This window comes from Bos taurus, chromosome 5 (assembly GCF_002263795.3).
Source record: "Bos taurus isolate L1 Dominette 01449 registration number 42190680 breed Hereford chromosome 5, ARS-UCD2.0, whole genome shotgun sequence".
Classification (NCBI taxonomy): domain Eukaryota; kingdom Metazoa; phylum Chordata; class Mammalia; order Artiodactyla; family Bovidae; genus Bos; species Bos taurus.
Window position 1 is genome coordinate 38,566,312 of NC_037332.1, and position 21,195 is coordinate 38,587,506.

At 38.6% G+C, this 21,195-nt stretch overlaps 1 protein-coding gene across 2 annotated transcripts in view; it reads left to right on the forward strand.

Moving 5' to 3' along the window:
- GXYLT1 (glucoside xylosyltransferase 1) overlaps window positions 1–21,195 on the forward strand; it is a 51,740-nt gene that overhangs the window by 20,761 nt on the left and 9,784 nt on the right. For both annotated transcript variants that reach the window (XM_005206430.5, NM_001193167.1), the window contains 4 exons: window positions 2,776–2,901; window positions 6,751–7,002; window positions 15,791–15,914; window positions 16,123–16,295. In XM_005206430.5, coding sequence (XP_005206487.1) covers window positions 2,776–2,901; window positions 6,751–7,002; window positions 15,791–15,914; window positions 16,123–16,295 — 675 coding nt within the window. The remainder of the gene's footprint in view (window positions 1–2,775; window positions 2,902–6,750; window positions 7,003–15,790; window positions 15,915–16,122; window positions 16,296–21,195) is intronic.

Consider the following 21,195-nt stretch of genomic DNA (forward strand, 5'->3'; position numbering starts at 1 on the left):
ACTTGGGCAAACTCCGGAAGATGGTGATGGACAAGGAAGCCTGGTGTGCTGCAATCTATGGGTCACAAAGAGTTGGACACGATTTGGTGACTGAACAACAACACGACCAGTAAGGGGTTAATGTCTAAAATATATAAACAACTCATACGACTTACCATCAAAAAACAGCCTGATTAAAAAAATGGGCAGAAGAACTGAGTAGACATTTCTCCAGAGAGGACATGCAGATGACCAACAGTCACAGGAAGAGATGCTCAATATTGCATGTTAGTCATCAGGGAAACGCAGATCAAAACCACGGTGGATCTTGCCTCACATCTGTCATAATGGCTATCATCACGAAGATCCGAACAGCAAATGTTAGGATGTGGAAAAAGGGAATCCTGTGTGCTCTTGGTGAGAATGTAAAGTGGTGCAGACTGTGGAAAACAGTTTGGAGGTTTCTCAAAGAATTGAAAATAGAACTACCATATGACTTAGCAGTTCCACTCCTGGGTTTATATTTGGGGAAAAAACCTAAAAACACTCATTAGAAAAGATGCATGCACCCCAATGTTCATAGCAGCATTACTTACAGTTGCTAAGATATGGAAGCAACCTGTGTCCATCAACAGATGAATGGATAAAGAAGAGGTTGTATGTAATCACACACACACACACTCTGAAATGCTAACAAGCCATAAAGAAGAATGAAAATGTTGCCATTTGCATCAACATGGATGGACTTGGAGGATACTGTGCTAAGTGAAATAAGTAAGAGAAAAAAAGTACTGTTTAATATTACTTATAGGTGGAATCTAAAAATTACAGTGAGCAAGTGAATATAACTAAAAAGAAACAGACTCACAGTTACAGAGAACAAACTAGTGGTTACCAGTTGGGAGAGGGAAAGGAGGAGGGATAATACAGGGGTAGGAGATTAGGAAATGCAGACTATTATGTATTAAATAAGCTACAGGATATATTGTACAACATAGGAACTGTAGCTGGTATTTTATAATAACTATAAATGGTGTATAACCTTTAAAAAGTGTGTATCACTGTATTGTATACCTGTAACTTACAGAATATTGTACATCAGCTGTAGTTCAATAAAATAACCAAAATTAAAGCCTTACTTAACCGTTTTAAAATATTTATAGTTTCTGTATCTGTGATATGTGCTTTTCTGATCCTAAGGTAATTATCTGGGTTGTTTTCTGAAATATTAACAGAAGAATTAATCTTGTCCTAACAGTTCAAAGACTAGCAACAGATTGCTACCAACTATGGAAGCCTTTGAAAATATAATATAAAAGTAAAATAAATTTATTGCTTCATCTTATATGCAGCTCTCTGTTGTCTTCAAATCTAGATGAGTTATTGCTTGTGTAGTATGTGTTATATTTTTAAACTTAGTTTTTCATTAACTATCATAGTTAACTCTGAGAATGTTTGGGTTTTCTTTTGATGAAAGAGAATCAAATATTTTCTGGAATGTGCTTTTACTGCAAAAAAGATGACTAGATACTGGAATTTTAAAAATGATTAAGATTTCATTTTGATGTTGGTATTTAAAGGGTCTTTAATAAGTGATTAATAAGTCACGCAAGGGTAATAAAATGCTAGTGTTTGAAACTAGTTGATGGAGACATCAAAGCTGTGTTGGATATAAAGCTATTCCCTTAAACTATGTTGGAAGGCATATGTTCCTTCCAAACATATGTTGGAAGAAAAGAAGAAGGAGGATGTTTCTAAAAATTACTTGAACACAGACATAATTCAAAAAGAGACCTTCAGTCTGTATTTTTTTCTTCTCCCAGAGATTGTGAATGCTCTGTAGAAAATTTACATCAACAATACTGTTGAAGCAGCAATGATAGGTAACGCTTTCTGAATTTGAAACAATTCAGAGTCTCCAGATGCATTCAGGAAACTAAAATGTATTCATTATAGATTTTCAGATGAGAAAATCAGATTTTGCTTTTTTTTGTAATGATTTTTTAAAAATTGGCACTGGAAGAATTTCCCTGGCAGACCAGTGGTAAGGACTTGGAGCTTTTCTGGCCAAGGGCCTGGGTTCAGTCCCTGATTGGAGAGATGTGAGATCCTGTGGGCCGCACAGTGCGGCCAGAAACAAAAACTCTGTGTTAGATATATATTTACTGAAATATTTAATCATGAGGAATATCTTATGAATATAAAAAATGCATAGATAAATATTTTCTTTCTTTTTTAAAAAATATATTTTGGCCATGCATCACAGCATGTGGGATCTTAGTTTCCCAGCCAGGGATGAACCTGAGCCCCCTGCAGTGGAAACATGGAGTCTTAACCACTGGACCACCAGAGAAGTCCCAGATAATATTTTCTCATCAGTTCTTTACGTTGATCTGACTTGGATTGTAAACATTTTCTATTATGTCATACATACAATGGTAATAAAATTAGTGCTTAATTTTTCTGACTTTAACTTGTTTAAGGATTGAGAAGATTTGTACATTAGGTCAAGTTTGATGGAGGTGAACAGTTTGTATAGTTCTTTCAACTTCCTGGTTTTTTGACTGATACTCTTATCCTTTTAATTGTCCCTTAGATCTTTATGGTGAATTCTTTCTAGCTATTAGAATGATTTTAAGATTTTGAATGAAAACGGTGGGAAAGAAAAATCTTCTTTCTCTTAACTGTGTATGACATACGATGTATAACATCTTAATTTTTAGCTTTTGAAAACTAATCTTGGTTTATAATTTTGCAGAAGTTTGAATTGAGTTCTTTTATTTTTTTTTATTGTAGCTTGACAGCTGGTCATTTCTGCAAACATTTAATTATTCATTATACCCGATAACTTTTCCAAGTGAGAATGCAGCAGAGTGGAAAAAACTGTTTAAACCGTGTGCTTCCCAGAGATTGTTCTTGCCAGTAAGTTTTTCTCCAGTGATTTTTGTTTGCATCTTGCTTTTACACACGAGTTAATGAAGAGTTTCATGTAAATCAGTTAAATGAACACACACAAATTATTTTCCCTTTGAATATTAGAAGAAAGAAAAAACTTCCCATAGAACAAATAAAAGCTATGGTAAAATATGCTGTTAAAAATGAAAAGTGTAAGTAATTTCTGTTGCAGTACTATTTCTTACATTTTAATTATTCAGTTGCTATAAACTGTTTCTTCTCTGAGGAGGAGTTGCCTGTCTGCCTGCTAAGTCACTTCAGTTGTGTCTGATTCTTGCGACCCCATGGACTATAGCCCACCAGGCTCCTCTGGCCAGGGGATTCTCTACGCAGGAATACTGGAGTGGGTTGCCATGCCCTTCTCCAGGGAATCTTCCCGACCCAGGGACTGTACCCACATCTCTTATGCCTCCTGCATTGGCAGGCAGGTTCTTTACTGCTAGCGCCATGTGGGAAGCCCTGAGAAGGAGTTAGAGATTATCAGATCTTAATGGAGCCAAGTCTTTGCCAGTAGGAATGCAGTGGCAGGATCACCTGCCAGTTGCAGGCTGCATTTGTAATTTGGGAAATGAAGCAGTTTATTAAATAACTATTTCTGTTTTAACAGCAAGTCAGTTCACCTTTTCTAGCTGATACTTTTAACACAGAAACAGAATTTGAGGCACGTGAATTAAAAGGGAAATGGGAACCATTTATTCAGTGGGGCTCTTTGGTGGTAGTCTCTGGTGATAAACCCTGATTATTATTTTTTTAATCTAAAAATATTCAGGGACTTCCCTGGTGGTCCAGTGATTAAGACTCTGCCCCCAGTGTAGAGGGCCCAGGTTTGAGCCCTAGTCAGGGAACTAGATCCCACTGCCACAGCTAACGATAGAGGATCCCATGTGTCGCTATTAAGACCCAGTACACTCAAATAAGTAATAAATATTTTAAAAAATATTCAGAAGCAAGATTACCTCTTCCATTTTAATTCACCCACATTTAAAAAATTCTCAGTAGTTGTTAAAACCACTATAATGTTTAAAATAATTACGGTAGTAGAAATATTGAAAGTGCATGAGTTCTGTATAGGAATTATCGGGAAGAAGCTTGTTTGTTATTAAGTGGAATAAGGCAGTTCTTAGCATATTGAGAATAGAGTTTGTCAAATCTAGAATGTCAGTTAAGATTTAAAATCATGTTACATTTTGATAGCTGAATCTGCCTAACCAGTAGGTTTATTGCTGGGCATAAAAAGTCTTGATCCTAGGATATCTTCCTTGTTGTCTGCCTCCCTTGTAAGAAGCACACAAATAAGGGATTAAGAGGGGAAAAGCCTAAGAAGTTTTAGATAACTTCATGCAGGCTTTAAATTTTAAAAATTAAAAAAAATATTTAGGTTGAATCATTGCAGTGTTACATCATTTAATTAGTAGTTTGAGTGCCTTTGTTTTGCCACGTATCCGTACTGAACTGCTGTGCATATAGGAATGAATATGTACCCAGATTTCTTGTTTTCATAGAGTTTATTGTCTGATATGGGAGATGAACATTTAAACAAGCACTTTATGACATTAAATAAACAAGAATACACCACTGGAAAGCAATGAGTGGTGAAAGAAGCATGAGGTTACAACCACTGCTCTTCTGTTTTATTCAGCATTGTAAAGTTTACTTGTTGATGTTTTGATAGGAAGTTTGCCAGATCATTTAATGATGTGATGTAGTTAAAAATTTGAAATGCTGAAATTAAATACTTGAAACCTGTCAAATTGTTCTTGTACTTCATTCACTCTTAGTTCTGCATCTTTTTAACCAGATTCTAAGTTAAGTTGATTCTTCATTTTTCTTAAATGAAGAATTTTCCTAAAGTATTTACTGAAGTAGTTAAGTAAAAACCTTAACTTTCTCCTCTTTTAAAATGGAGGGATTAAGGGACTTCCCTGGTCCAGTGGTTAAGAATCTACCTTACAGTGCAGGGATGTGGTTTCGATCCCTGGACAGGCAACCAACATCCCACGTGCCACAGGGCAGCTAAGCCTGCACACTGCAGGAAAGACCCCATGTTCCACGACTAAGACCTGACACAGCCAAGTCAATTAATAAACATTAAAAAACTTTTTTAAAAAATGGAGGGATTAAAAGATCCAATGTAAGCTCTGGCAAATCCTCCTTCCTCCAGAAGGAACCATAGAAAAATACTGATGTGATTGTCATTTCACCTTATGTGTGAAGGTGGACTTCCTTGGTGGCTTCCAGGTGGACTTCCCTGGTGGCTCAGTGGTAAAGCGTCCACCTGCAATGCAGGAAACGTGGGTTCCATCCCTGGGTTGAGAAGATCCCCTGAGGAGGAAGTGATTACCCACTCCAGTATTCTTGGCTGGGAAATCCTATGGACAGAGGAGCCTGGTGGGCTACAGTCCACAGAGTCACAAAGAGTGGGACATGACTAAGTGACAGAACACACACACACACACATACAACGTGACCGCCGATGGCAGTGGCTCCCGACAGTGACCTTGGAGCTTCCTGTAGCGTCTTCCTAGATTGCTAACAATACAGTAGTCTGTAAACACATTTGTCTCATGGTACAGAAGCAAAACAATTGCGTTCACTTTTCTGTCCTCCAAAAAAGAAGAGAGGGACAGACAGACAGACACATACGTACATATCCTTTTAATTATAGTCCTTGAACAAGTGAACCTTCTCTATTCAGGCTCTGTGGTTAACTGTCAGGTTTTTTTCCCTCAGCCTGCTATTAAATCTGGGGGCATGGAGTGATTTCAGCTTCGCAACTGGTCATTAAGGTGATGGCTTAACCCTAGCTTCAGAAGGAGGCAGCAGCTTTGAAAGGGAACAGAATGAGGATCAAGCTCTTATCCTCATTATATTCTTAACCAAAAAGCTTTAATTTAGGTTAACCTAATCATTGAGTCTTACTAGTACACTGGGATAGACAAATTTAAATTTGCAGGGGTCAGATTCTAAAGTCTTTGGGTGAGGCAGAAATAAAAACTTACCCTTGAAAATTCCTGTAAAAGATACATGTTGGAGGTTTAACCCCCGGAGTGGGGAAGATCCTATGGAGTAGGAAAGGGCAACCTACTCCTACATTCTTGCCTGAAACATTCCATGGACAGAGGAACTTGGCAGGCTGCAGGCCACGGGGCTGCAAAGAGTTAGACATAGCTGAGTACAGCCAGAGCAGGAAGGAGGTTTGACATGTCTTGGAGAAGTGACATAGCCAGTCTTCCAAGACAAGTCTTGTTTTAGCCCTTGCTATTTAAATGCAGGATCTTTGATTTGTTAGGAGATGGTCAGCTCATCTTTAAGAGCATGGACTCGAGCTTGGTGGTCTGGATTTCAATTTTGGCTCTACTGATTGCTGGCTGAGGGCATTATGAAGTAAAGGTACCAGTTATTAGTGTTACGGTAGAGGGGACAAGTTCAGATCTTCATTTGTATTGGCTAATTTCTGTATTTATCTCAGGAAATTAAGATTTGCTATGTCAGTTCACCAAAGGTAATGTTGTTTTCCATTATGGAAAACATTTCCTCCCTAGTCGTTGAGGATATTGCTTTTACTTTTTTAGTCTAGTTTTTAGTATTGAGTTTTTATTCTGATGTGTTTTCATAGCTTTTCTTCTTTAAAAGTTAATAAAAAGATTAGCAGAATATCTATATATGCTATTGTAAAAATGGCAGACTTGGGAAAAATTAATTTAAAAAATTAATGTCAAGTAGTTTATCTCTTAAGTAGTTTTTAAAAAAATAATGAAAGCCTCTTGGTGTTTTATAATGAAATAGAGTTACTGATTCAAATATCTCTCCCCATAGTTAATCCTGAAAGAAGTTGACTCACTATTGTATGTTGACACTGATATCCTTTTTTTACGGCCCGTTGACGATATTTGGGCTTTGCTAAAGAAGTTTAATTCCACACAAATTGCTGCAATGGCACCAGAACATGAAGAGCCTCGAATAGGCTGGTATAATCGCTTTGCCAGACATCCATACTATGGGAAAACTGGAGTGAACTCGGGAGTTATGCTGATGAACATGACCAGAATGAGAAGGAAGTATTTCAAGGTAAGTGACTGATTCAGGTTAGCATTCTGCTCTTTTCCCTCCAGATTGTTTGGTTTCCAATTTAGTTTTGTTTTATTAAAAGCTAGATTGACCTATTCAGAATTTTTCTACTTACCTAGAATAATTGAAGCAAGTGTGTTCTTAGTATTCTGTTTATTAGAGCATTACAGTAGGTCAAAGCAGATGGCATTACAGTCAAGTATCAAGCAGCAAGTGTGAACATTCCTAGATTGGTATTCCAGACAAGAGTTGTCATTTTGTAGTTGTGCAGCCTCATAATACTTGACTCTAAAGTGTGATATGTCCTGGAGGAGCACAGATTGTAGTTAAGAGCTTAAGACTGTCATGTTAGCTTGGTTCAAACACTGAGATCTTGGGTAAGTTTTGAACATCTCCAGGCTTTGATTTCCTCATCTGTGAAATGGTATGATAGATAACGGTATGTATGTCATGGGGTTTTTGTGAGGAATAAATTAGTTAGAACGAGGCTTAACACATAGGAAATGTTGGCTATTTTGGTGCTATTGGAAGTTATAGTGACTTTTAAAAAAATTCCTACCATGTTTCTTGTCTCAAATTTTGGGAAAGTCCGGCTATTTCAATTCTCTGTGCGTTCTGAACGCATTGTACTGTTTATCAGTCTCATGCTGATGAGTCCTTAAGTCATTGTAGTCTGGGGCCATTGGAGTCAAGTGGTTTGGCCTTATGTTTAACTTTGTCGCCTGTTCACCACAACTACTGGCCAGCTAGTTAATTTTCAAATGTCAGTTCCCTCAGCTGAAAAATAGAGATAATAAATGACTTAAGTAGGTTGTCTTTTTAAAAGAGACCCACTCAAAGTGCTTAGTATAGGGCATGACACATAGTAAGCACTTCAGTGTTAGCTAAAAGCAGTGATTTCTGAAACACTCATACTCACTGTTTAACCCTTTACATCTGGTTAATACTGAATTAAGCATTAAGGGATATTATCTTTTATAATATGAATATCTATACATATATATTTGCACATGTATATATTTAGGATTTTTCCGTTGGCTGTGGTGGACCAGAGTTTACACCGTTATTTTTATTCCTGTCTTTGTGTCTGATTTAAATCTATCGTCCCTTCGTATCCTTCCTGTACTTCGCTGTACTGCTTGTGGCCGTCACCACCCACATCTGGACATTTCAATCCTAAGGCAGTTTAACATCCATCACTCTTGTCTTCTGTATATCTAGCCTACATAGGGTTTGTTTGTTTAGCTTTCCCATCTTCTGTACCTTTCTGAAATCTTGCTGTCTTTTCAGTTTGTCTTCCACAAATGATGCTTTAATGAAGCCAGTGTAACCTGTGTTCTTGCTTATCAGTCAACTTCAGTTACCCAATTTGATAATATATTTTGAGTTTTAAAAATGTATCTACCATAACATTTTACTAAATAAAGCAGGTGTCATACCATGAGTTTTCTTCCTTTTCTGATGGTTAGACTATGCTCGGTAATACTATACCAGAAGATGGTGCTGTAAGATTGTGTGCTAAGGAATAATGTAATTCCTTAGGAACTCTTCATTTGAAATTCTTAGAATTATGAGAAGTGTTGTGTTGCAAAGAACCTTAGAGATAATTTAGTGTAACACCATTATTTGATTTTTAAGAACATTTCAAATTACAGCTATGTAGTTCAAATCTATAATTATTTTTTATTTGCCTTTTACTTACTTGAATGTCATTCTTAAGTATGTATAATGGTTTCTCCCCTTTTCTTTTTGTCTGTGGTATGTTATAATCCAGCTAGAGATGTAGATATGGGAGTTGAAATAATTTCTAAGCTTTCAAACATTTGTTTCTGTCTGTGTACTACTGACTTAATGAAGAACATATGAGGTGTATGATTGTATATGAATTTAGTAGGTGCAATTTACTTCATACGTACTATCCCTGTGTTTCAGACAACTCTGTTCTTGCCCAGTGGGAACAAAGATTTGCTCTGTTTTTAAAATGTTTTATTTATGATTGCTGATATGTTTCGACAAAATTTATTGATTTTTTTTGGTTCCATTTTATATCTCTTTATTTTTCTTGATTTCCAAAAATATCTTTAGCAGATATGGCTTTGTTTTTTTTCCTACTGACTCATAATTTCTGGCACAGATGTTAAATTTTAGAGCTCTAGTGATATAACTGAATTACTTGTAATAACTTTTCAAACTGTTTCATACACGTCCACAAATGTTATCCCATAGTTATTATCACATGAAAAGCTGTAAGACAACCCATAGGACAATGACCATGTTTTAAATTCTTATTTGCTTTGTTGTCACCCAGCCCCTACCATTCATAATTATTCAGTCCCAGCCTTATGTATTATAATTATATATTTTAAAATTGAAAATAGTAAAAATTTAGCTTTTTGTTTTGTTTCTCATAATGCTGACAGACACTGATATAACCCTGGCTAAGATACTGCTTTGTATTTTGTGTTATGATTGTTTCTGCAGCGTTGAATCCCTAGTAGGACATTTCTTGACCTTTTCCTATTTATTAGATAAAAACCAAAGACTATACATAAGGCATCTTGAGAATTCTTTTCTTGTATGTTTGCTGTACCTTGTTTGTGTCCTGCCGTTTATTATTTTGTAAAGTTTAATTTTTGCCTGTTTTCTCCATGTACTGAAGGAAGGGTATGTCTTTTATACAGCTTTGCTTTCAGAATATTTAGCATGGAGTCTGGCATAAAGTAGCAACTCAATGGATAATTACTGGCAGAAGACAGACAGAAATTTTAGAAACCAGGCTGTTATTGAACTATTTTTTTTTTTTTTTTTGCCATTGATGAATTATTGAAAAGAATTAAAAAATAGAATACTTACTGTGAGGTAGTTGTGATGATTGTTTTTACATATTTGAAATATGTGTATGATGGAAGGCTTTTATTGTGTTACATATATAGTCTAACTTTTCAGAAAACAGTAGAGTAACCAATCTTTGAGAATTCATGAGTTCTCAGTTTCTAGCATTGTCAGAGCATGATATGAATAGTCATCTGTCAGTTTTATTTTTACATATAACATAGACTGATGGTAATAATGAGTTTGTTTTCAAAAGCTTACATAATTCTAAAAATGAAACTAATTTATCTTAATATGATACATGTGCATTTTTGGTAGAGTTGCTGAAATGAATATTAGAGCTGCATCTTTTTTAAAAAGTTACAAAATCATGCTTGTAAAAATTCAGGCAATTCATTGAGTTAAAAAGAAACTTTTCTGCTTTACATACACTATCCCCAGAAAGGCAATGACAAAGAATGCTCAAACTACCGCACAATTGCACTCATCTCACAGGCTAGTAAAGTAATGCTCAAAGTTCTTCAAGCCAGGCTTCAGTAATACGTGAACCGTGAACTTCCTGATGTTCAAGCTGGTTTTAGAAAAGGCAGAGGAACCAGAGATCAAATTGCCAACATCCGCTGGATCATGGAAAAAGCAAGAGAGTTCCAGAAAAACATCTATTTCTGCTTTATTGACTATGCCAAAGCCTTTGACTGTGTGCATCACAATAAACTGTGGAAAATTCTGAAAGAGATGGGAATACCAGACCACCTGACCTGCCTCTTGAGAAATTTGTATGCAGGTCAGGAAGCAACAATTAGAACTGGACATGGAACAACAGACTGGTTCCAAATAGGAAAAGGAGTACGTCAAGGCTGTATATTGTCACCCTGCCTATTTAACCTCTATGCAGAGTACATCATGAGAAACGCTGGACTGGAAGAAACACAAGCTGGAATCAAGATTGCCGGGAGAAATATCAATAACCTCAGATATGCAGATGACACCACCCTTATGGCAGAAAGTGAAGAGGAACTAAAAAGCCTCTTGATGAAAGTGAAAGAGGAGAGTGAAAGAGTTGGCTTAAAGCTCAACATTCAGAAAACGAAGATCATGGCATCCGGTCCCATCACTTCCTGGGAAATAGATGGGGAAACAGTGTCAGACTTTATTTTTCTGGGCTCCAAAATCACTACAGATGGTGACTGCAGCCATGAAATTAAAAGACGCTTAACTCCTTAGAAGGAAAGTTATGACCAACCTAGATAGCATATTCAAAAGCAGAGACATTACTTTGCCAACAAAGGTCCATCTAGTCAAGGCTATGGTTTTTCCAGTGGTCATGTATGGATGTGAGAGTTGGACTGTGAAGAAGGCTGAGCGCTGAAGAATTGATGCTTTTGAACTGTGGTGTTGGAGAAGACTCTTGAGAGTCCCTTGGACTGCAAGGAGATCCAACCAGTCCATTCTGAAGGAGATCAGCCCTGGGTGTTCTTTGGAAGGAATGATGCTAAGGCTGAAACTCAAGTACTTTGGCCACCTCGTGCGAAGAGTTGACTCATTGGAAAAGACTCTGATGCTGGGAGGGATTGGGGGCAGGAGGAGAAGGGGACGACAGAGGATGAGATGGCTGGATGGCATCACTGACTCGATGGACGTGAGTCTGAGTGAACTCTGGGAGTTGGTGTTGGACAGGGAGGCCTGGCGTGCTGTGATTCATGGGGTCACAAAGAGTCGGACACGACTGAGTGACTGATCTGATCTGATCTGATCTGATCCCCAGTTTCATTCTTTGCCCAAATGACATTATGTACTTTGCTCTGTATTCTTCAGACCCTTTTAAAAAGGCATTTTGAAGCAGATATACATGGACATTAGCATTTAAATGTGCAGTCCTTTTATACAGCTTCAGTTTGCTTTTTTCACTTAGCAAATATATAGTTGATTTTTATGTCAGTACATATAGCCCATCACATTTAATGTGTGTCATATTATGGAGAAAGAATGATTTGATTCTGTGTACTAGTATTAATATGTAGTTATATGGTTACTTCTGCTTTATTGACTATGCCAAAGCCTTTGACTGTGTGGATCACAATAAATGGTGGAAAATTCAGAAAGACATGGGAACACCAGACCACCTGACTGCCTCTTGAGAAATCTGTATGCAGGTCAGGAAGCAACAGTTAGAACTGGACGTAGAACAACAGACTGGTTCCAAATAGGAAAAGGAGTACGTCAAGGCTGTGTATTGTCACCCTGCTTATTTAACTTATATTCAGCATACATCATGAGAAACGCTGGCCTGGAAGAAGCACAAGCTGGAATCAAGATTGCCGGGAGAAATATCAATAACCTCAGATATGCAGATGACACCACCCTTATGGCAGAAAGTGAAGAGGAACTAAAGAACCTCTTGATGAAAGTGAAAGAGGAGAGTTGGCTTAAAGCTCAACATTCAGAAAACTAAGATCATGGCATCTGGTCCCATGACTTCATGTCAAATAGATGGGGAAACAGTGGGAACTGTGGCTGACTTTATTTTGGGGAGCTCCAAAATCACTGGAGCTGGTGACTGTAGCCATGAAATTAAAAGACGCTTACTCCTTGGAAGGAAAGTTATAACTGACCTACACAGCATATTAAAAAGTAGAGACATTACTTTGCCAACAAAGGTCTGTCTAGTCAAGGCTATGGTTTTTCCAGTAGTCATGTATGGGTGTGAGAGCTGGACTATAAAGAAAGCTGAGTGCCGAAGAATTGATGCTTTTGAACTGTGGTGTTGGAGAAGACTCTTGAGAGTCCCTTGGACTGCAAAGAGATTCAAGCAGTCCATCCTAAAGGAAATCAGTCCTGAATATTCATTGAAAGGACTGATGCTGAAGCTGAAACTCCAGTACTTTGGCCACCTATTGCAAAGAGCTGACTTATTTGAAAAGACCCTGATGCTGGGAAAAATTGAGGGCAGGAGGAGAAGGGGATGACAGAGGATAAGATGGTTGGATGGCATCACCAACTCAATGGACATGAGTTTGGGTAAACTCTGGGATTTGGTGATGGACAGGGAAGCCTGGCGTGCTGTAGTCCATGGGGTGGCAAAGAGTTGGACACGACTGAGCAACTGAACTGAACTGATGGCTGAAAAACACCTCATGTATTTTAATTTTTACTTACCTGACTACACCACCTGCTACTGCTACTGCTAAGTCACTTCAGTCGTGTCCGACTCTGTGTGACTCCATAGACGGCAGCCCACCAGGCTCCTCCGTCCCTGGGATTCTCCAGGCAAGAACACTGGAGTGAGTTGCCATTTCCTTCTCCAATGCATGAAAGGAAAAGTGAAAGTGAAGTCGCTCAGTTGTGTCTGACTCTTATCAACCCCATGGACTGCAGCCTACCAGGCTCCTCCATCCATGAGATTTTCCAGGCAAGAGTACTGGAATGGGGTGCCATTGCCTTCTCCGACACCACCTATGTGGGTGAAAATCTTTTCATACAATTTTTAGCTGTTTTTGTTTCCTCCTTTGTGAATGGCTGTATGTCCATTTCCTTTGACTTTTTCTAGTTTGCTGTTTTTCTATTTCTGTTGGCTTAAACTCTTTTTGTATATAATGCCTCTTTATTAAACTCATTTTTCATGGCTTTTTTAGTCTTGGATATTCTAGGTTATATCCTCAACAAGTACTACTAGTGTTATTTCTTCTTGTCCAATATTTTTCCGGTAGGACTTTTCCTTTGCATAATAAAGATTTTATTTTCTTTGAGTAGATGTGTTTCTTTGAATAGGTATATTTTTCTTCTTCTTTTTTAAATAAGTAAAGTGTAGTGAAGACTTGAGCATGACATGATACAAGGGGTATTCCAACAGTACTATCTATTGAATGTGTTGCTGGTCTTGGTCCTTGTTGATCAACTCATATTTTCCTTTTCAGATCCTAAGAACATTTAGTTAACACGATCAATGACTCATTGCAGAATTATCCTTTCAAATAAATTGTTTTCTTACTATTTCCTTAAGTAAAATTTGTTTCAGTCATTTTCCAGATTTTGTGTATGTGTGTATAGTCACTATATTTATTGCATCCTGAGAAATAAGGTAATACAGTTACTATAGTAGATTAAATTTAATTTAAATATTTAGTTTTTTCCCCTAGGAATTCTTACTTTTCCTTCTCAAAGGATAGATTGCTTATACCTCCATTGAGTTTATTATATATATCAGTATTTTTGCCTAGAGAATCCCTTAGACAGAGGAGCCTGGTGGACTGTTGTCCATGGGGTCGCACAGAGTCGGACACGACTGAAGCGACTCAGCATGCTTGCACGCATTGGAGAAGGAAATGGCAACCCACTCCAGTATTCTTGCCTAGAGAATCCGGGGGACAGAGGAGTCTGGTGGGCTGCCGTCTATGGGGTTGCATAGAGTGGGACATGACTGAAGTGACTTAGTAGCAGCAGTAACAGCAACAGCAGAATAGCTTGTAACAATTGTTTTCAGACTATCTGGAGATAGGATCAGTGAAGAAGGAAAGTGCTTTTTTAAACATTGTTTGCAATCTGTCATGAGCCAATGGTTTTGTAAAAAATAATATAAATTACTTGGAAAATGTTAAAATAAATAGATATAAAATTACTCTGTTAAATTGCTATAAAAGTTTCTAAATCTTACTCTCAATTTCTGTACTTAAATCTCTCAGAGGATATGAAAAATTCACTCATCAGCATGTTGCAAACTATAATTTGAAAAGTACTTAGTTTAAACCTGGAGAGTTTCCAAGAGTCAAATTTGTATAAAAGACTTAGTGTTTAACTCCACCCCTTTTCACCCCAGATTCAAATGATCCCCAGCCCTCTTTCAACTCTGTTGTTTCCTTAGGTATCTGACTTTGAGTTTTAAAATAATGAGCTATGAGTAATTCCATAGAGGCTGAAAAGGCATCTGATTAAATTCAGTATCTATTTTTTATTTATCAGTTTCAAGTGGTCTCTTTGAAATGCCAATTATAAAGGATTAGCAGATCAGTCTAAGAATCATAGTGATCATGGTGATAAGAGCTAACCAACACTGTGCCAAGTACTGCTCCTGTGTGTGTGTTAGTCGCTCAGTCATGTCTGACTCCCGGAGAAGAAACGGCAACCCACTCCAGTACTCTTGCCTGGAAACTCCCGTGGATGGAGGAGCCTGGTAGGCTGCAGTCCATAGGGTTGCTAAGGGTCGGACACGACTGAGCGACTTCACTTTCACTTTTCACTTTCATGCTTTGGGGAAGGAAATGGCAACCCACTCCAGTGTTCTTGCCTGGAGAATCCCAGGGAAGGGGAGCCTGGTGGGCTGCCATCTATGGGGTCACACAGAGTCGGACACGACTGAAGTGACTTAGCAGCAGCAGTAGCGTATCCGACTCTTTGCGACCCCATAGCCTATAGGTTGCAAAGCTTCTCTGTCCATGGAATTCTCCAGGCAAGAATAATGGAGTGAGGAGACATTCCCATCTTCAGGGATCTTCCTGACTCAGGGATTGAACCCTGGTCTCCTGCATTGCAGGCAGATTCTTTGTCGTCTGAGCTACCAGGGAAGCCCCACTGCTTCTAGTACTTTTCATTTATATATTAACACCTTTAGTCTTCAACAGCTGTATTACAAAGACATAGGTACTAAAACTGTGCTTTTTAAGATGAGGGTACAGTCATATCACTGGAACCACCACCTCCTTTCTCTTTCCCTTTTCTTCCCGACTTCTGTTAGTTTCATCATGGCTCTGTACAGCTTCAGATATCTTTTGTTATCTGTCCAGTTGAGCTGTTCGTTCTTCCTCACATTTAGGTTTATGTTAGGGTCACACTGTTTTGTAACAAAAGAAGTTTGCACATCTGTTGCTCTGTAACAGTGGCTAAGGGAAGAATGAGGAGCTGTCATTATGCTGCCATTTTTAACCTGGAAGTCTGAGAAATTTGTTAATGTATTTACCAACAGAATGATATGACCACCGTGCGACTACGATGGGGAGATATACTGATGCCGTTGCTTAAAAAATACAAACTGAACATTACATGGGGTGATCAAGATCTGTTGAATATCATATTTTTTCACAATCCAGGTAATTTAAAAAATTTCTTTTATTCTTTGTAAAAAAGAAAAACATAGTATTTAGTCAAAATTGAAAAAAATGCATTTATTTGATTTTGGCTTATATTAAGTTATCACTCTTTATGTTTAAGACAGAGTAAACTAAGTTTAAAATCTTTGCAGAACGTTAATTCTGTGGAATTAGTGTGTGTTTACTTCTTTGTTTTATCTTTGCATAGAAAGCCTTTTTGTTTTTCCTTGCCAATGGAATTATCGACCAGATCATTGCATATATGGAAGCAATTGCCAAGAAGCTGAAGAAGAAGGAATCTTTATTCTCCATGGGAACAGAGGTGTTTACCATGATGATAAGCAACCAGCATTTAGAGCTATTTATGAAGCACTGAGAAATGTAAGCTCTTTTTTTTTTGAAGTGTTTTGTGGACAGACTCCCTGGTTTACAGAGAGTTTGCATATCCTTTGCTCCAGTTCTTCAGTATAAAGCCCACCACGCCCTCCCCTCACAGCTCTGGCACTTGGTGTCCTGCTGGAAGGAAGGGCACCGCCTTTTGCCCACTTACTGACCTGTGCGTTATCAGTATGAGCTCACTGATACTATTCTTTTCAGCAAATTATAATCAGTGTTCAATTTTATTTATATTGATGCTGAAGTTGTGCCAGATTTGGCGATTGGGTGCCCCTTTTGGCCATCTCTTGTGCTTATGTGACACATTCCCATCATTATTTTGAGTGCCTTCTCAAAGAGGAGGTACAAGCAAAATATCCCAGGCTTATCTTATTATGCCTTCCCTGCCCTCGCCCTGAAATTAGCTGTCTCTCTAAGGAACTCTGATGCTTATTGCTGCAAAGGTGTCTTCCCTTCCAGGCCCTTTCAGCAGCAGAGCTGGGAAATACAAAAATGCAAACACACACACACACACACACACAGTCCTGTGCTCACACCAGTGCGCCCAGTTTCATTCTCCCAGGCTCCTTCCATTCCTCTTCTACTTGGTTTCTGTTTTCTTCAGTTAGAATCCCGGCTCCAAACTAAAACTTTTCCTCTGTTGCTTAATGCTATAATACATTTAAAATAATTTCAGCAACGCTCCATTTGTACTACTCTTCCCCACTCCTCTCCTTGAAAAACTAGCCGGATGTAAGCGTTCAGTTTGTTTACAGTCCTCCCGCCTCCCCACCCCCAGATGAGGGTGTACGTTCTGTACTGTGTTCAGACGTGATTTGCGTTAGTTTTTTTCTCCTCGTGTCAATGTCTTTATTTATTCATTTGACATACTGTTGGATTCATATATTTCCATATGCTTTCAGTTACAAGTTTTTTTCCTCATGTTTGTTGATTTAACTTTAATTTTTAAGAGCTTAATTACTTTTTTGGCTGTGCTGGGTCTTTGTTGCTGCACGAGGGCTTACTCTGGCTGCAGTGAGTGGGGGCTGCTCTCTAGTTTCAGTGCGTAGGCTTCCCCTTAGAGTGGCTTCTCTTGTTGCAGATCACAGACTCTAGAGCAGGGGCCTCCGTAGTTGTGGCTCTTGGGCTTCGTTGCCCCATGGCATGTGAAATCTTCCAGGACCAGGAATTGAACCCGTGTCCTGCGTTGGCAGGCAGAGTCTTAACCACTGGACCACCAGGGAAGTCCTAAGTTCAGGTTGATGTGAGGAATATTAATGTACTTCAAAAAGTCAAAGCTGTATTAGGGCTTACTCAGAAATTGTTCCTTCCGCATCCTTCTACCCCAAGTCCCAGCCCCAGTCACCAATTTCATTTTCTGGTTTGTCCTTCCTATACAGATGAGTAGGTACACGTATGTTTTGTAAGTCCCCTTTTCTTACATGAAAGGTATTCTTCATCTTTATTTGTTCTTTCCTTTTGTTTTACAATATTCTGTAAGTTTGGACATTTATAAATATCTTCCTCATACCTTTTTTAACACAATTGTATGATACTCCACTTGGTGCATGTACTAGAGTTTATTCAACTAATCTCTTATGTTTGAACATTTTGGTATTCTCCAACATTTTGAATAAGAATGCAGCAGAATTCCCTGGTGGACCAGTGGTTAGTACTCCATGCTTTTCCTGCCAGGGCTCTGGTCAGATCTCTTGTTTGGCAGCAGTAAGATTCTGCAAACTGCAAGGTGGGCCAATAAAGAGAGAGAGGCAAAGAGAGAATAAGAGAGAGATAGAAAAGAAGGAAAGAAATAACGGAGGGAGGGAGGAAGGAAGTAAAAAGCAATGTATTAATTAGGATAAATTCCTGGACATGAGATAATTTTATTTGAAGTTACTGCCTGTTTCCCCTACATAGGGATTATTTGCATTCCTGCCAACAGTTCATGAGGAAGCCTGTTATGCACAGGAGTGTATTGTCAGCCTTGAAAATTTTTTGCCATGCTCCATAAGTGAGAAATGGAATCTTAGTTTAAATTTCACTTTCTCTTGTGAGTGAGATGAACATCTTTTTATATATCTAACAGCTGTTTTTACATCTTTTTGGAGTGAATTTTCTTTCAGATCTCTTAGTCTTCTATTGATTTTTTAAAATGACTTTATTTTTAACATTTTATATGCCATCCTTTTCACTCATAGTGTAAATTATTCGGTGGTTTTTAGCATATTTACAGAGTTGTACAATCATCACCATGTGAGACTTTCATACTTTACTTCCCACCTCCCCAGCAGTTGCTGCAAGTTCTTTGTGTATTAAAGATATTAGTTCTTTTTCTGTTATATCTGATGTAAATATTTCCTCCCAGTTTGACTTTGTTTATGGCATTTTTTGTCGTTCAGAGTTGTTTCTTTAAAAATTTTTGTGTAATCGAATTTAAAACTTTAAAAAAAAGTCATAGTTAGAAAGTCTTTCCCTACCTATACTCAGTTTACAGAAAGGTTTACCTGTATACTGTTTCACTTACTACGTTTAGTCTTCTGCTCGGTTTGGAATTTACTCTTGAGTAAGGGATAGATCTGATTTGATCTTTTTCCAAGTGGCCGTCTTGTCCCAATTATGTTTATTTGAAAGGTTATCTATAACCTGAAGATTTGAGATACTGACTTTATCATGTACTAAAGTTCAGAACTGGACATGTAACAACAGACTGGTTCCAAATAGGAAAAGGAGTCCGTCAAGGCTGTATATTGTCACCCTGCCTATTTAACTTATATGCAGAGTACATCATGAGGAACGCTGGGCTGGAAGAAGCACAAGCTGGAATCAAGATTGCCGGGAGAAATATCAATAACCTCAGATATGCGGATGACACCACCCTTACGGGCAGAAAGTGAAGAGGAACTAAAAAGCCTCTTGGTCAAAGTGAAAGAGGAGAGTGAGAAAGTTGGCTTTAAAGCTCAACATTCAGAAAACTAAGATCATGGCATCTGGTCCCATGATTTCATGTCAAATAGATGGGGTAACAGTGGAAACAGTGTCAGACTTTATTTTTTTGGTCTCCAAAATCACTGCAGATGGTGAGTGCAGTCATGAAATTAAAAGATGCTTACTCCTTGGAAGGAAAGTTATGACCAACCTAGACAGCATATTAAAAAGCACAGATATTACTTTGCCAGCAAAGGTCCATCTAGTCAAGGCTATGATTTTTCCAGTGGTCATGTATGGATGTGAGAGTTGGACTGTGAAGAAAGCTGAGCGCCAAAGAATTGATTCTTTTGAACTGTGGTATTGGAGAAGACTCTTGAGAGTCCCTTGGACTGCAAGGATATCAAACCAGTCTATCCTAAAGGAGATCAGTCCTGGGTGTTCATTGGAAGGACTGATGCTGAAGCTAAAACTCCAGTAGTTTGGCCACCTCATGCGAAGTGTTGACTCTCTGGAAAAGACCCTGATGCTGGGAGGGATTGAGGGCAGGAGGAGAAGGGGACGACAGAGGATGAGATGGCTGGTTGGCATCACTGACTCGATGGACGTGAGTTTGGGTAAACTCTGGGAGTTGGTGATGGACAGGGACGCCTGGCATGCTGCTCATGGGGTGGCAAAGAGTCGGACACGACTGAGCGACTGAACTGAACTGAAAGTTCCATTTGTGATTTCTGGATTTTCTCTTCTCCACTGGTCTGTCCATTTGTGCACTAACACACTGTTTTCACTATGAAGTCCTTGTGCTGTATTTTAATACCTGATAGGGCTATTCCCTGTTCACATCCTGTCCTTTTAGTGTCTTCCTACTCAGTGTATTTTTATTTTTACACAGATACCAACACATTTAACAAAAAGTTGTTTTTTTGTTGGGAGTGTGTCATCTTCACATGTTGACTTAGTGACTGCTGACGTTTTGATGGTGTTGAGACATTTTAGGAACAAGGGTTGTCTTTGATTTGTATCTTTCAGGAATGTTGAATAGATCTCTTCATACTGTGGATTTTGAACATATCTTAAGTCTATTCTGTTTTCTTTGTTGCCTTTGTAAATGAGGTTTTCTTTTTTAAATACTAAACTTTATATTGAGTTTGGAAAAAATTATTCTGGCCCTGTCACCCCAGACACCTGTTTCTGTCTCTTTTTCCCCTTGGTCTTAACAGTCCACTTTTATGTAGCTGAGGTGGATTGACAGGGAGAGATGATTGTACTTCACGTGCCTGTAGACTGATGCATGAATCAGGTCTCTGAGTATGTTGGGGACCAAGACTTGGGGCAAAACCAAATAAGGGTTGGATTTATGATTTTGCTTAATGAGCTGTATATCAGGCACTATCAATGCAGCTAATTCACCGATACCTGGGGAGAGGTTATATGTGACCATTCATCTCTCAGCGGGTATGTTCACTGTGCTGCTGGACTGTGTCTAATCATATATGGCTGTGAAGACAAATACCAGTAACAGGAGTGCTGGTGTGGTCTAAGTGTGGGGATCAAAAGAGCTGATGCCCCTATTGGCGAGACTCTAAGCATTTTCTAATGACTGATCTCAGTATTTGCTAGTACAGTCTCATTAATAGGAATGAGAATAAAGATACTGAACTCTAATCTCCTGAGACACAGACTGTTTTAGGATGTGGAAGAGTGCAACAGCTGTGCCCCAAAGGGCCAGGGAAGGCTTCATTGATGAGGAGGCATTTGAAGTGAACCCTGAAGAATGAGTTAAGAGTTTGCCAGGTGAGCAGGCAGAACCAATACTGCCTGAGAAAAGGTCTTGCTGCTGCTGCATCGCTTCAGTTGTGTCCGACTCTGTGCGACCCCATAGACGGCAGCCCACCAGGCTCCCCCGTCCCTGGGATTCTCCAGGCAAGAACACTGGAGTGGGTTGCCATTTCCTTCTCCAATGAGTCAAAGTGAAAAGTGA